The sequence below is a fragment of the Myodes glareolus genome, chromosome 10 (genome assembly GCF_982192425.1).
Source record: "Myodes glareolus chromosome 10, mMyoGla1.1, whole genome shotgun sequence".
In the NCBI taxonomy this organism is placed as follows: domain Eukaryota; kingdom Metazoa; phylum Chordata; class Mammalia; order Rodentia; family Cricetidae; genus Myodes; species Myodes glareolus.
Window position 1 is genome coordinate 87,472,794 of NC_142035.1, and position 16,984 is coordinate 87,489,777.

At 41.4% G+C, this 16,984-nt stretch overlaps 1 protein-coding gene across 1 annotated transcript in view; it reads left to right on the forward strand.

Moving 5' to 3' along the window:
- The first annotated feature begins 15,582 nt into the window (after positions 1 to 15,582).
- The window catches only part of Cstpp1 (centriolar satellite-associated tubulin polyglutamylase complex regulator 1), a 167,344-nt gene continuing 165,942 nt past the window's right edge, over positions 15,583 to 16,984 (forward strand). Inside the window, exon 1 of the mRNA XM_048428357.3 lies at positions 15,583 to 15,723. Coding sequence (XP_048284314.1) covers positions 15,594 to 15,723 — 130 coding nt within the window. The 5' untranslated portion in view covers positions 15,583 to 15,593. The remainder of the gene's footprint in view (positions 15,724 to 16,984) is intronic.

Here is a 16,984-nt window from a genome sequence, read left to right on the forward strand (position 1 = left end):
TGGATTACTAAAAAAATTTGTAATCTATTCCCGATGTTATCACTGTGGTCTATCCCTCTCCCCCATGCATACGAGTAGTTAGTCGTTCATTTTGCCACCTCTCATGTTCCCAAGTTGTTTTGTTGCTTTATGCCTACACCCCCAACTTTCTTAGGGCCTGAGGTACCACTTTCTCTCCAATCTGGTAAGCCAGCATCGTCCGATTTTCAATCATCTTAGCCTGGACTTAGCTGAGAGGAAAGTAATTTGGTATAGTGCAAAGTGGATATTAGGCATTTTCTCCAAATGAATAGGTTGACATTTCATTCTTGCTTGTTTTCCATTTTCCAAGGCTTTCACTTTAAATTGCTGTCTTTGACCAAAGCTAACATTAAGCATACTTAGTGAAAGCTACAATAACAGAAAAATGTGATATTAACTCTTTCTTAGTCCGTACTTTATGCTGTGTCTCACACCACCCACCCCTGAAATTTTTGCCTAGATGCAATTTGGTTGAATTTAGCATCACCATGGTAACTAATGTCTAGATAATTTTGGTTGTGTAATTCTTCTTGGAGACTGAAGATGGCAGTAGAATCAGATAAGGTTTACGTGGTTTGGTGCTTGGATCTGCTGGGCTTGTTGTCATCAGTCATTTTAGACCAATGTGAAAGGAGAGAATAGTGAAGGGTGAGGGCGATTCCTCAGCCTGCCCCTACCTTCCTAAGTTCTTGGTTGATCTCAGGATTTCAATCCATGCTGCTTAGTAAAACTCACTGTTTAAACCTGATGAGAAAGACCTTGTGATTTTGGAGATGATACTTTGTTCCAAATGGCTACTAGGGACATGAGGTATAATGAATACATTTGTCCCAAAAGAATCCAGAACAGACGTTCCCCATACTTTTAATGTCAGGAGATTAAGAACTTATAAACAGTTTCCACTCTGGATGCAAAGGACAGGTCCTTTTGCAGAGGAAAGATTTGTGTTGTTTTTCTGGGATTGGTGAGGAAGTGAGGGACTGGCTGTCTCATTCACTGAGAGAGACTGCATTTTCAACGAGCATCCCAAGTCCTGCAGCATGCTTCAGCACAGCACTAGTGCACAGCACCATCCTTGGCTGCTGTGAGTCACTGGGACTATCAATGGGTAAAAACTAACTTCATGCAGTTCCTGCCTGGGTCACCCCCTAGAGTGAGTTAAGTCTTAGCTGTCAGAAACTGTTCTTATGCCAGGGGGAGTAAGCCGTATTTATTTTTACCAGGCCTCTCAGACTTTCTTGTTTGGAATGCAAGACCCTGAAAAGCACGCCAGAATGGGCTGTTTGTCTCCCTTTTATTGTTCTGTGGGACATGCACATAGAACATTTGTAGGGAACTGCCAATTCCCCAAGGGTCTCAGAGGCATTGGTTTCCTCAGAAACGCCACCCCCTTTCCTTCCTCCTTCTAGGACAATCCAGCGAGCTGAATTTCTAAGATCACAATATTGCCTTGCATCCCACCATCACTAATGACCTCTTCAAAAGAAATACAGGGGATACCACAGAAACAAGCTAGCAATGGGCACGATTTTGATCCAGTTGTGGTGGTAGAATTCTTGTAACCCAGGCATCATTCAGCAATTTAATTTCTAAGTACAATTCTTCAAAAAGTGATAAAGGCCTGGTACTTCACATTTTAAGACATTTGATCGGGAGAGACTTTGCAGGCTTGGGGTAGTATCTTCGGGCATTTTTTAAAGTGGGCATCATTGATATATGGTGGGTTATGTGAAGCCAAGTTGCTGGTGAGCATCGTATAATAAACAGGACACTCCCCAACAAGAATGAATTACCAGTCCAACTAGTAAGTAATGCTGAGCTTGGGAAACTACTTTATTTCATTTTTTAAAAAATGTCTGAAAGCCAGTCAGTGGTGGCACAGGCCTTTAATTCAGGAGGCGGAGGCAGGCAGATCTCTGTGAATTGGAGGCTAACCTGGTCTACAAGAGCTAGTTCCAGGGCAAGCTCCAAAACTACAGAAAAACCCTGTCTCGAAAAAAAAAAAACAAAAAACCAACAACAGCAAAATGTCTGATGGTGTTTTGTCTTTGTGAGGATGTCGGATCCTCTGGAACTGCAGTTACAGAGAGTTGTGTGCTGCCATGTGAGTGCTGGAAATTGAACCTGTGTTCTCCGGAAAGGCAGAGATAGCTCTTAACCACTAAGCCATCTCTCCAGCCCAGAGAAACTACTTTTAAAAACTGAAAATACCAGTATTTAAATGAGCCCCGTCATCTTTGCGAGCTCACTAACTTGTTAAAAGCAATGCAAACGGAGGGGGAAAGTCCTTAAAATCCTCCAAGGGCATTGGCTTTGTAATTTCAGCACTTGGGAAGCTGATCCAAGAGGGCTGAAGTAAACTCATGGCTGATCTGTGTTCCATAGTGAATTCCTAGGCCAGCCTGCATTACAGTGTAAAATCCTGTCTCAAAAAAAAAAAAAAAAAAAAAAAAAGCAGAAAGATACAAAAGGGAAAAAAAAAAGCCCTTGACTAAAAACACAAGCAAACAAAACAATAACAACAAAAAAAGAACAGAAAGATAAATAAAAAATAATTACAAGAGAAAGCAAGAAAGACACAATTAAAGGCTCTAGGAGCCTGGTCCTATATCTACCATAAGCCCATTTCTAGTAATTCATTTAGTAATGTATTAAAAGTGATTTATGCCAAGTACTGTGCAAACAGTTATGAACAAATATATTGGGATTTCTGGAATTTGTAATTTAATGGACCCAAAGGGCTGTACATTTGCAATAAAAGAGTGATCTTGTAAATGAATTTAAAGTTAAATAATATAGGGATCAAAGGAAAATGTGGGGCTCTCTAGGGGGAAACCTAGCTTAGACTGGAAGTTTAAGGAAGGCCTGTTAGAAGTATTGACACTTAGAGAGTTATCAGACAGTCTGAGTACATAGCTCAGTGGTGGAGCACATGCCTCCCACACATGGGACACTGGGTTAGATCACAACAACAAAGAGAAAAAGAAAAAAAGAAAAGTCATCAGGCTAAGAGTAGCAGGGATGGTACCAGGGCAGAGGGACCAGGGCAGAACCCACAGCCTCGATGAAAGAGTTATCACAGGCTTCAGAAATGGCTCAGTGGTTCAGAAGACTGGCTGTTCTTCTAAAGGGCTTAGGTTCAGTTCCTAGCACCTACACTGCAGCTCATAGCCATCGATAACTTCAGTCCCAGGGGATCCATTGCCCTCTCTGGCTTCTGTGTACACTGGGCATACACTTGATGCACAGACATACATGTAGGCAAAAACACTCATATACATAAAATAAAAATACTTTCTGAAAAAATTTGAAAAGCATCATAAAGAGTAATGACTACGTTTTATCAAGGTTGGGCGATGTGTTGGTTAGTATTCTATCAATTTGACACAAACTGGAGTTACATGGGAAGAGGAAACCTCTTTTTTTTTCTAACCTAATGACTGAGGAGGAGGAGGAGGAGGAGGGCTCAGACTCTATGGGCAGTGCCACCCTGGACAGGTGGTTCTGAGTTATATGAGAAAGCAAACTAAATTAGCCTGTGTTCTGTTCTTCTGTGCTCTCTGCTCCAGCATCTGCCTCAAGTTCCTGCTTTGGCTTCCCTCAATGACTGACTGTAACCTGAAAGCCAAAGAAAATCTTTTGTCCCCAAATAGGTTTGGGTTGGAGTTTTGTTACAGCAACAGAAAGTAAACTAGACAGAGGCACCTACTACAGTCTGGGAGCTGTGGACTTTCAGAGGACAGTATCTCTGCAATCCTCCACCTGTTTATTAGTTTGTTTGGGGGGCACTGGGGTCTCATGTAGCCCCTGCTAGTTGAATTCATCATGGAACCAAAGATGACTGCTCCCACCTCCCCAGAGTGCTGGGATTTCAGGCATGTGCCACCACGTCCAATTTCAACTTCTGTGCTTTCTGGCACTGTTTCCAGTGCCCACATTTTTTCCCCCTAGCTCAGCAGTGAAACTTGAGCCAGGACCTGGGGCATATGGCTGATTTTATGCCCTGGCCTAACTTGGGGCACACCCTGGAAGGTGGGGCTTTGCAGAACATTTTTATCTCCTGCGAGCTTGATATTCACACACCTGACACAGATGAACAGGGAGGGCCTTTTCAGAAAACAGCTTGCTTATTGCCGCAAAGATAAGTGGAGAGTGATGGTAACTAGACCATAAGCAAGCACTTGTTTAATAGCAAATACAAATCAAAATCCATGTAAATGGTCTTTGTTTTCCCGTGTGGTCTTTTAGAATTTGTGTTCTGTGAAGCAACCATAGCGATTTCTTTAAAACAATAACTCTGATAACTCTGATCATGCCATGTCCTAAAATCCTTACTTTTCACGTGCTCTTGAGGTTCTTCATGAGCCCAACTGTGCCTGCCTTAGTACTTTCCCCCACTCATTCTGTTCTGGCCACAGTGCCTTTCCTTCAGCTCCAAAGCAGGCCATCATTGCTGTCTTAGAAACTTTGTGTGTGCTGTGTCTTCCGCTCCAAATGCTGTTTCCCTCCTTGTGTCCTCTTGCTGGTCTTACTTTGGCATCACAACCTCAGAGATGTCCCATGTTCCTACTGTCATGTTCTCAACTCACACACCACCATTACCCTGCCCTAGTTCTTCTGAAGCACCTACCATTTTTTGAAATAAGGCTCATTTGTTGTTTTGTGCTTATTGTTTCCTTCCAAGGCACTGAATACTAAACTTCAATGATGTGGGATCTTATTTATTTTATTCTCTAATACCTTAAAACTGTGCCTGCCTCATATGCCTCAACACTTCTTTCTGGTTAAATGAATGAAAACCAGACGGTCTGCCAAGTATGGGAAAAGGCAAAGATGAGTAAGATAGGGCTCCTAACTTTAGCGACGGAGAGGCAGATTTGCAAATCAGGGATCTTGTGGTGGAAGTATGTGCACAAGGCTAGAAAAAGAGAGAAGGCAATCCATGAGCACGAGGTGGCTGGACAGTGAAGAGGGGTCTGTCTCTGCTGGGGAAAGAAGGGAGCTGACGGTAGAAGAGACGGAATCCAGATGGGAGAGATGGCAGAACAAAGTCATAATGAATCCAAAGTGACTGTCAAGTACAAAGAACGATCGATAGTCTTTTGTAGCTAGGAAGACCAAAGCTGAGATCTTAATCAGCTATTGCTAAAAATTGTTCCTGAATTAAATATCCACTACATATTTTTACTTGTTTAATGTTTAATGAACATTTACAAAGTTCTTGCAAAATATAAAGTGAAAGTCTTTTTTTTAAATTTAAAATATGTGTTAGTGCTTCACCTGCATGAATGTCTGTGTGACACATCCATGCAGTGTGGAGGAGACAGGAAGACGGTGTCAGATTTCTGGAACTGGAGTTACAGATGGTTGTGAGCAGCCATATGGGTATGTGGGTACTTGGACTCAAACACTGGTCCTCTGGAAGAGCACCCCTTGCTCTTAATCCCTAGCCATCTCTCCAGCTCCAAATTCTTATTTTTGATATTCATTTTCAAACACACACACACACACACACACACTCACACACACGATGGGAAGTTGAAATACAGTCTTGCTAAATAGCCCAGATTGGCCTAGAACTTGTGATCCTCCTGCTTGAATCCCTCCAAAGCCTGGGACTATGTCAGCTACCCTTTTATTTTTTCATACCTCTGATTCTACACAATGAGGAAGAACACTGCCCCAGGGAAAGAGAGGGGTTAGGTAGTAGGTTAACAACAGGTCTTTTCTAACTGACGTCTAAAATTTTATTCCTCTGTGAAAATCTATTTCTTATCTTTAATTTTATTTTGTGTGTATCAGTCTGTGTGAAGGTGTCAGATCTTGCAATTACAGACAGTTGTTAGCTGCCATGTGGATGCTGGGAATTGAACCCAAGTCCTCTAGAAGAGCAGTCAGTGCTCTTAATCACTGAGCCATCTCTCCAGCCACCCCCATGAAAATCTTAATAGGCTAATCTAAATAATTTTAAGAAAACATTTCTGTCTAGACATAGTGGCACTTTTAATTCCAGCACAAATAGGAAGATGTGGGGGTGGCAGGCAGATCTCTGTGACTTCAAGGCCAGCCTGATCTACATTGTAAGTTCCAGGCCAGGCAGAGTTACATGGTGAGACCCTGTTTCAAAGAAAGGAAAGAAGAAGTAAGGAAGAAGGAAGGGAGGGAGGGAGGAAGGAAAGGTAGGAAGAAAGAAAAAGAAAAGATTCTCATAAAATCAGAAGAGTTATAGTCTAGGTTTTTGTTCTGCTAATGTGTATCACAGAAAATGGAGTTGCCTTCCAGTGTCCTCCTCCAAACTAGAGGACCATCACACACCGTTCTATCCCCCCTTTAAGGTTACAGGAGTCTGCTGTCCATGGACTTACCTCAGTGATCTTGAGGTTGCTTGTGTATTCATCCTTTTAGACAAATTTCTTTAATTTACTAAGTATGTTATATGTATGTCCATATACATACACACCCCATACACAGATGTCTGTAGGTTGTTTTTGTTGTTGTTTTTTGTTTTTGTGAGATGAGGTATGATACAGCTCACATTGGCCTTGGACTCACTGTGGCTCCAGGATGTCCTTGAACCCCTGATTCTTCTGCTTTCCCTTCACAAATGCTAGGACTGCATGGATATGCCTGGCTGTCTCTTGTGTGTCTGTCTGTCAGTCTTTATGTGTTTCTCTGTCTCTTACTCCATACATATGTATGTATTTGGGGGCTGGGGGCTGGGAATAGAATCGACAGCCTTGTGCATGCCAACAGTGCTTTACCACTGAGCAAGACAAGTTTTGTTCTTGTTTTTGTTTTTCGAGAAAGGGTTTCTATTTGTAGCCCTGAGTGTCCAGGAACTTGCTCTGTACACCAGACTGACCTCAAACTCACATAGATCAACCTGCCTTGCCTCCTGAGTGCTGGGATTAAAGGCATGCATCACCTCTGCCTGGTGCAAGCAAAATTTTTTAACTAAATTTGTCTTATATTTTCAAATTTCAAGTTTAATCCATTTTCATCTTGAATATCTGATTTGTCTTTCTGGGCAGCGGACAGTTTTAATAATAATAAATACATTTAATAATAAAATACATTTGCTGGCCTTAGTTCAGTCTATAAGGAGAGGTACAAATAAATAGAGAACACATTCAGCACTGAAATACAGGTTCATATCAAGTGGTAATGACCTCTAGCAATCTGGCAATAGTGACATTTAACCTAGCTCTAATAGAATGTGTAGGCTAACAACAAGAAAACATGGATGGGGGAGAGGTAGGGTTTGGGAGTATTGAATGGGAAAGTATGGGTAGTTTATTAAATATGCAGCAAAGAGTGACTAACAAGATGGCTGTAAAATAAGATTGGCACTAGACTTTGGGGGGATTTATATGTCTGCATGTTGAGGTGTTTCTTCAACCTAGTAATAGTCAGTGAGCGGCACTTAAAATTTCTTCCCATTTAGTGTGTGCTTTGCCATGGTGCACATGTGGCAGGCAGAGGGTAATTTTTGGTGATCGGTTCTCTCCTTCCATTCTGTGGGTTCCAGGGATTGTACTCAGAAAGCCAGACTTGGCAGCAAGCATGTTTTATCCACCGAGCCATCTTGGTGGACCCAAGAAACGTTTTTAAAGCATGAGCAGGGGCATGTCTGAGTTCTAGAGTGGCAGCTTTCTGTGCCACGGCAAAGGCTGGCTTGAGGGGGCAAAATCAACACAGGGATTTCAGATTTTTGTCTGAAGATTTGGAAAGTGGAAACCTTCAGTTTATGCTCAACATTGTTTTAATATGATCTAGAATGTTTTCTCCTTTTACTAAACTAAGTCTCGTAATGTGTCTAGATACAGTGTTGTTTCTGTTGTTGCTTCTGATCCTCCTGCCTCCATAGTATGAGCATTGCATAGACAAGCATATACCCTTCTGTCTCACTGGTTTGTGAAGTGCTGAGAATTGAGCCCAAGACATTGACCATATTAGGCAAAGAACTCTATCAATCGACTACATCCCCAGATCCATGATTGGGTTTTGATGTTTTCCGTTTTTAATTTTATATTAATTAGAGATGGAATTTCACTGTTTCCCAGGCTGGTTTTGAACTCTTGGTCTCAAGGGTTACTCTGGCCTCAGGCTTGCTTCTAAGTTGTTGTAAGGAGTCTGCTTGTGTGGTCCCAGCTGCTCGGCAGCTCAGACCTGAAATAATCACACAGAAACTGTATTAAATCACTGCTTGGCCCATTAGCTCTAGTTTCTTCTTGGCTAATTTTTTGTTGTTGTTGTTATTTGAGACAGGGTTTCTCTGTAGCTTTGGAGCCTGCCCTGGAACTAGCTCTTGTAGACCAGGCTGGCCTCGAACTCACAGAGATCTGCCTGCCTCTGCCTCCTGAGTGCTGGATTAAAGGCATGCACCACCACTGCCTGACTAGGGGACAATTTTTTATTAAATCAATTGTTTTATGAGCTGTTTGCTATGAGGCAACCATAACCCAATGGATTGAATGACCTTTGATTTTTTTAGACTTACAATCTATAAGAAAACTAATGCATTTAACAGGCATTGATTGTATACTTGAATTCTGGCAGACACTATGCACAGACCTGGATGTTTTAAAGATAAATAAAGACAGGTGTGGCTTTTAAAGAACATATATTCTGTCAGAAGACTTTAAAGAATAATGACAACAATAATAACTTTAAAAAGGTCAGGTGACAGCCGGGCGGTGGTGACGCATGCCTGCAATCCCAGCACTCGGGAGACAGAGGCAGGTGGATCTCTGTGAGTTTGAGGTCAGCCTGGTCTACAAGAGCTAGTTCCAGGGCAGGCACCAAAAAGCTACAGAGAAACCCTGTCTCGAAAATTAAAAAAAAAAAAAAGAAGAAGAAAGAAAGAAAACGGAAGGAAGGAAGGAAGAAAGGAAGTAAATACAGGAACAGGGCTGGAGAGATGGCTCAGCGGTTGAGAGCACTGGCTGTTCTTCCAGAGGACCCGGTTCAGTTCCTAGCACCCACAGGACAGCTAACAACTGTCTGTAACTCCAGTTTCTGGGGATCTGATACCATCACACCAATTCACATAAAACAAAGTTAAATAAATTATTTTTTAAAAAATAAAATACAGGAACAGTAAGAAGTTAAAAGCCTCTAATTGCCTTTGAGTTCTGTAGGAGCCAGCCATGATAGGCTAAATATGAACAGACCACAAAGGAAGTTCTTTACTTCCAACCATTATCACCTGTCAGAGTAGTATTCAGCCATCTATAAATTTATTGGAGGCTTGAGTCTCAGTAGTTTACCCTGAAGCAATACCTGGTTGCAGAAAGGACCATAAACTAAGATTATCTGAGCACCACCCAAGAACAGACCATTCAAAGGAAATGCCTAATGTTCCAACCACTGTAGATAGGACTACCTGCCAGGACACACTCACCAGGACCCCTAGACAAATGTCAGCCAATCAGGATTCCTGAACCTCAGAAACCCCTCACCGCCACCTTTACTACTAAAAAAACCCAACTCTAACTGAGCTCGGGGCTCTCCATTTATTCCAATACATTGGACATGTGGAGAGACCGTGTTTGCAAACTTGCATAAAATAAAGGCTCTTTGCTTTTACATACAGTATTCAGTCTCCTTGTTGGCTTTTGGGAGACTTCACAGATTTCGGCATAACAAGTTCCAGTTCAAATTTAAACAATGTCCTTTTAACTACTTCCTTATAAAATATTAGTGATTTTTTTATGTTTGTATGAGAGTATTGGATACCCTGGAACTGGAGTTACAGACCATGTGGGTGCTGGGTCTTGAACCTGGGACCTCTGGAAGAGAAGCCATTGCTTTTAACCACTGAGCCATTTCTCCAGCCCCACATTATTGATTCTTAAATATCCAAGAGATTAAGAACATTTCTTTCTTTTTTTGTGTGTGTTTGTTTGTTTGTTTTGAGACAGTCTCACTATGTAGCTCAGGCTGGCCTCAAACTCACAGAGATCTGCCTGCCTCTGTTTTTTGATTGCTGGTATTAAAGGTATGTGCCATTGCTCCTGGCTTGAATATTTATTTTCATCTGAAACCTCCCCAGAGCTCTGGTCTGTTGATTTGTGTGATAATTTAAAGTTAGGTAGCATTTTTATTGTAAACATTTTCATCTCAGATAGAGGCATCACGCTTAGCCCCCACTTTGCTTTGTGCACACTGTCTTTTAAGGAGAGCCCAGTTGCTCAGCAGGATTCATGACCTGTATTTCTTAGTGGCTATTTTGCCGTTAGCATCTTTCTGCCTGATGAGCTAACAAAGAGCACTTCTTAGTTTCTTGAACCTGTTTTGTAGCACAATAACCCAATTTTCATTTCTTCTCTCCTTGCTGATTCCCTAGGTTAAAAACCATTTTTCCTTTTTATAGTCTTCACATTTTCTCCTTATCAGTACATTCCTAGGTCATTTACAGAACCACATATGTCTATTAATTTTCTCTTTATGCAATCAGAAATCACATACAGTAAGCTGACAAATCTGCCTGTGGGGACATGGGTGCTTCTCCCTTCTTTGAACTTGGTGTCTCCACTTTACTCCACAGGAAAGACTATTTCTATTGTTTGCCGCTTTGTGTTTTTGTACATGTGTACAATGTATCTTGATCTCTCATACGCTATATTCTCTCCTCAGATGTCCCCTGTATGCCCTCTTTCAACCCTCAGGGCTTCTTTTATTATTTATTTTTGTAAACCACTAAGACTCATTGGTGTTGTCTTCTGGAATGCTTGCTGATAGGCCTTGAGCTGGGAACCATAGCTGCAGTGAGTTCCTGAGCGCAGCAGCCACGTCCTGTCTAGAAGACCTTATTTCACTGCATTCTTCTTTGACTTACATTCTCTCTGCTCCCTCTTTAGACTGCAGCTTGGCAACATGTTCATTTAGCATAACAGCAGCAGAATCAGCTCCTAGGTTTATGAGCTCCTAAGCCATAGTATGAGACATGAATTCCCTCTTTGCCTTCTGTGGAATAGGTCTCACGTCCAGACAGCACGTGGTTAGCTCTTCCCGTAATCTTCATGCTACTTTGCAGCAATGGGCACCTCTTGTCTGGTAAGTTGGTATTGTAGCTTTCAGGGTTCACTCCCAGAAAGGACCATTGATGTCCTTTCTTCCCAGGCAGTCTGCACAGCACCTTCCGAATCTGTTTTGTGTGAGGTCCAAACAGAAGTTTCTTCTCTGTGTGTGTTGCTTGTGAAAGTACCACTGTTTATGGAGGCCAGAGGAGGACATCAAGCATCCTCCTCTATTGCTCTTTACCTTGTTTCCTTGACAGAATCTGTCACTGAACCCGGAGCTTAAAAAACTAAGTGTTTTTCATCTATGCTAGTGGTCAGTAAGCTCCAGTGGTCACCTCTACCTCCCTAGTGCTGAAATTGCATGTATAGCCACGCCCCCTTTCTTCTCTTCTCTTCTCTTCTCTTCTCTTCTCTTCTCTTCTCTTCTCCTTCCTTCCTTTCTTTTTTTTTTTTTTTTCCTGAAACAAGGTTTCTTTGTGAAACAGCCCTGACTGTCCTGGAACTCACTGTGTCCAGCCTGGCCTTGAACTCACAGAGATCCACGTGCCTCTTCCTCTGCAGTGCTGGGATTAAAGGCGTGTGCCACCACTGACACCTCCCCTCTTATTTTTTTTTTCATACATAAGGCTCTGAACTCAGGTCCTTGTGCTTTCTCAGCAATAGCTCTTACTGAGTGTTTTTTCCCCAGCCCTGTCACTTGCATTTCTCAGGAGTGTAGAGTTATCTTTTTGTTGACTCGTCTGTCTAAGTCAATGGTTCTCAACCTTTGGGTCACAACTCCTTTGGGAGTCAAATGATTCTTCATGGGTTTGCTTAACACCATCAGAAAACACAGGTATTATTACATTAACATTTACATTGTTAATTACATTGTTAATTACATTGTTAATTTACATTAACAATAGCAAAATTAGCTATGAAGTAGCAATGAAAATACTTTTATGGTTGAAGATCACCACACAAAAAGAACTGTATTAAAGGTCACAACATTAGGAAGGTTGAGAACCAGTGGTCTAAGCAATTTTTGTTTGGGTAAATTTTTAGAAATATGTTGTAACAATATAGGGGTCAGAAGGTCCATTTAAATTGAGGGCTGATACTTTTTTTCACTAACATTCAGCAGGATCACAAAAATACATACCACAACATATGCATATAATACATATGACATACATATAATACATACATATTACATACATATAAAACTCATTTATTCTTTAAAAAATTTTAATATATTTATTTTATTTTTAATTATGTGTGTGTGTGTGTTTATATACGTGAGTGCTGATGTCTGCAGGGTCCAGAAGAGGGTGCTGAATCACCTGGAGTTGTAGGAAGTTGTGAGCCTCCTGATCTGGGTGCTGGCAACTGAAATCAGGTCCTGGCAAAAGCAGTGCACACTCTTAGCTGCTGAGCTGCTGTTCCCACTCTCGGTTCTGCTCTCAAGGCTATTGTGCTTGTTTCACTGAAAAACATCTCATCCATCATGTAAGTGTTGCCAAAATCAGTTATGTAATCTGTGACCAAAGAGAAATCCAAAAAGCAGTGGCTTCTTCTTAGATAATACTATCTAAAAGGCCATCATTCTTGCCATTGTTTGCTTCCAGTTCATAGTGGAAAGATAATTTGAGGACTATAGGAAAAATATAAAGGAAGAAAACATAGTCAGTAATTCCACCACCAGAAAGGGCCAATATTATTCCTAAGAAACCTCCAATATTTGAGGTGAAGGTTACTTCACCAATACACTGTTTGGAAGCTTTAAGCATAAGGATTGTTAGGCGGTAGGGGTGCACATCTTTAATCCCAGCACTTGGAAGGCAGAGGCAGGTGGATCTCTGTGAGTTTAAGGCCAGCCTGTTCTACAAGAGCTAATTCCAGGATATCCAGGGCTACACAGAGAAACCTTGTCTCAAGCAAACAAACAAATGAGAAAGGGCAGGAAAGATGGTTCAGTGCTTAAGAACACTGGTTGCTCTTTCAGAGGTCTTGAGGTCAATTTCCGTCTATAATGGAATCTGATGCCCTCTTCTCTCTGACGCCCTCTTCTGCCAAGCAGGCACATGTGCAAATAGTGCACTCATATACACAAAATACACGAATAAATAAATCTTTTTAAAAAGCCATCTTCTAAAAAAACAAAAACAAACCAAAACCATAAGGATCGTTGGGACTTTAACAGAAGAAATGGAACTGTAGGAAAAACTTACAAATTGCTCCAAAGATGACATCTTGTTCTTATTTAGCTTTCTTTGAGTCATTAACAGTCGGGCGCCACTGGTGCTGAAACTTATCATTATTATAACCGCAAATGGGTTAATTCCCAAACAAAGCTATATTCTTGGGGTTGGATCCCAGCCCCACCACACAGACCCCAATAGTAGCACCCTCCAAGTCCCAGAATGATGTTCCACAAATAAGTGGATGTCAAGTGTGTAGCCTGGATTCAAAACTTTCTGTTTTTATCTGGGTGCTCTCAGTTGCTAACAGGACAGAACAAAAAGAAAAGTAAATAAATAAACACCAACCCAAAATCTCTAAAAAAGGAGATTGTGTGGTTTAGTGGTCAGCCCACTCGCCTGGATGTTGATATAGCTGAGATCCACTTCCAGCCCTCCCACAGAGTAGATAGTCACTTTTGTGACCCATGCCTCAGTTTTCCTACTTAGAAAAGAGGGAATTGCCTTAGTTTTCGTGAGGCAAAACATATGAAATTATCCTCAAATAACTTCAGGCTGCTGGAGAGTAAGGTAAGACTCATCTGTAATAATTACCATGTTAGCATTGCTTGCTTGTCTAGCATGGATGAAGTAGACCCTAGATTCCATCCCAGCTCCAAATAAAACAGTTGGTGACACAGGCCTAGAATCGTAGCATTCCAGAGATGGAAGCGGGGGGGGGGGGGGGGGGGGAGGATCAGAAGTTCAAGGTCATCTTTGGCTACCTAGTGAGTTACGGGCAAGCCTGAAAAACATAAGGCCCTATCTCAATTTTTAAAAATTTATTATTACTTTACAGTATAGTAATAAGTCCAAATATAAGGTACCCTCAACATGCATAGAAAAGTGGTGGAGGAAGGAGAAGGCAACACTTTTAAATCAAATTTGTAAGACTTCCTATCAAATTCATTACCTCAGAACACTAAACACTGTTCCTAGTTTGGCTCTGCCCCTTTCTCATTTCCACATCCAAATTCAGAGTGACTCAGAGAAGCCTGGAGTTGAGACATATATACAAATTTAAGGGGAAGGGAGAATTACAAGGTCTGAGAGGCTCCTTGTTAGCAGAAGCTAAGAATAGGCCACTGAGAACATGAGAGAAGATGCTTCTCTTTCCTTCTCCCAGTGTAGGTGGTCTGTGGGATTCCCAGCCTCTCCTTTGATGGCAAAAATTTTGTTTTCTTTCTTTGTCACAAAACCTCCCCTTGTTGAAGGGGGAGGGAAAGGAATTTACTTAAAAAAAAAACACAAAATTGAGGACCAAGTGACTTTTCCTGCTACTGTTGGGTTATGACAGCTGCTACAGATCTCTATTATGTGGAGGGAGAAGCAAAAGGAAATATCTATTTGAAAACCAATGGATGGTCTTTCTTTTTTAAAAAGGTACAGTTGGGGGGGGGATCTAATAAATGCTCTGGTTTCTGATCCACTTCCTTTGTGAAGTATCTTTGTAGGAAAAAGGAAAGCCACTTGGACGAGGCATCCAATAACAAGGGATAAGAGAAGTAGAGTCTAAAGATAAAAGGAATTTCAGAGGAATGCCTGTTAACTTACTTAGTAAGTAATTAATGGGTAGTTTTCAAAATGACATTTTACTGGGTGGGGTGGCACACACCGTTTCAAACAGCCCTCTACGAGGCAGAGGCAGGCAGATCTTTATAAGTTCAAGTTCAGTCTGATCTAAATCAAGTTCCAAGCCAACCAGGGCTTTGTGAGACCCTGTCTCTCTCTCTCTCTATGTACTTATACATTTATTTATTTGGGGCAGGGGACACTTGGAGGTCAGAGGACAACTTGAAGGAGTTGGTGTTCTATTCTTCATCATACGGGGTACCTTAGATTGAACTCAGCGACTAAAGGTGTTGAACCGTCTCCCAGGCCCTTAATGAAAACCTCGTGTCTAACCCTGTTAGGTGCTAAAATGCACATCCCTGACTCCAAGAAGCTGCCAATACACAATGAGTACTTTGTAGCAACTTAAGAGAGTAAATACTAAAATGATTAATAATAGGTAACAAGACTTCAGTTTTGTGTGAGTTCATACATAATAATTATCATGAGGATATACACAAATTATGAAATCCAGAAATTGTGGATATGAGCCAGTGTCAGTAATTCTGGCATCACGAAATATGACACATTCAGTGCTTTAAAAACAAGTCCTAAATATAGGAGCTTAAAAAAAGAAAGAAAGAAAGAAAGAAAAGAAAAAGAAAGAAAAGAACAATCTTGAAGTGACGGCTTCCGGAACTTGAGTAGTGGACTCCGCGTTGCCAGTCGGAGCTGTTTATGTGACACCCTCTCCGCCTTCTATTTCTTCTCTGGCCGCATGGGTACCATGGCAACAGAGACAGGCTGTAGCCTGGATTCCGGAAGCCGGAGAGCTGGAGCGTGGAAACTACCCGGTCAAAGGATGCTGAGTCCCGAGCGCCTTGCTCTACCGGACTACGAGTATCTGGGTAGGGGGTCTTCTTTCAGCTTCGGGAAAGGAAAGAAGTGAAGTTAGGTGAAGAAGTGGGGCGGAGACAGGGGTGGAGCCTGAATGGTAGCGGGTCTGGATGAAATGGGGTGGGACAGAAAGAAGGGGCTCCAGGGCCTGAGCCTCTAATGTAGGGCCAAATAAGAATGAAAAATAACATTTATGAAGTAAAGAATGTCTGAACTCTGTGGACTAGCACTCAGGCAATGAGGATTGCGTTCAAAGTAACACAATTAAGAAGCTGAGGCCCTAAAAAGGGCTGTACCTGATAGGTTGGTATAGGAGCAAACTTGGCCTTTGAAGTGACATCAGACATTTTGTGAATAATAATTTTGCTTTCATAGTGCGATGTAATTTCGAGCTTTTCTCTTTTGTTACACACTGTGGCAAACATTTTGCATGCGCCATTCTTTCTTTGATACTTATTAACAGACTTAGAAGGGGTTGCTGTTTTCTACTTTACAGATGGAGAAACTAAGGCTAAAGAGACAACTTGCATAAAACCACACAGTTAGATAGTAGTAGGATCATATTTGCCCACTGCAGAACTTGACTCTGGACCTTGCTTTTGAGCTAAGGCTATGTGGTAGTAAGTACTGTACTTTGATAAGCACCTTACAGTGAGTGTGAAAAGCATTTACTTATATGCATACATATACACTTAAAAATTCATAGACTTAAATATTTAGAGGAATTTTAAGCTTGTAGAAGATTGAGCAGATAGTAGAGAGTCCTTTTTACCCTCTATATCTTCTATTTAGCTTCTTATTCTCCTTTTTTTTCTGTTTTCTTTTTTCAAAATAAGGTTTCTGTGTCTTAGAACTTGCTCTGTAGACCAGGCTGACTTCAAACTCAGAGCTCAGAGATCTACCTGCCTCTGTCTCCCCAGTGCTGGTATGTTAAAGGCGTGCACCACCACTGTCTGGCTTCTATTTAGCGTCTATTATTAATATATTGTATTAGTGTGATACATTTCTTGCAATTGGTTATTAGCTCAGTGTGATTACCAAAAGCCTATACTTTACATTGGGGTTTATTCTTTGTGCTGAGCAGTTTTCTGGACTTTGACAAATTCATATTATCGTACAGTCACTATTAAGGTATACAACAGAATCATTTCATTGTGCTGAAAACCCTCAGTGCTTCACCCTTTCATCCATCCCCCTGCCCCACCCTTTTCCACCACTGAGCTTACTGACTTTGAAATGTTGCCCCTTTGAGAGTGATTGGAGCCATTCTGT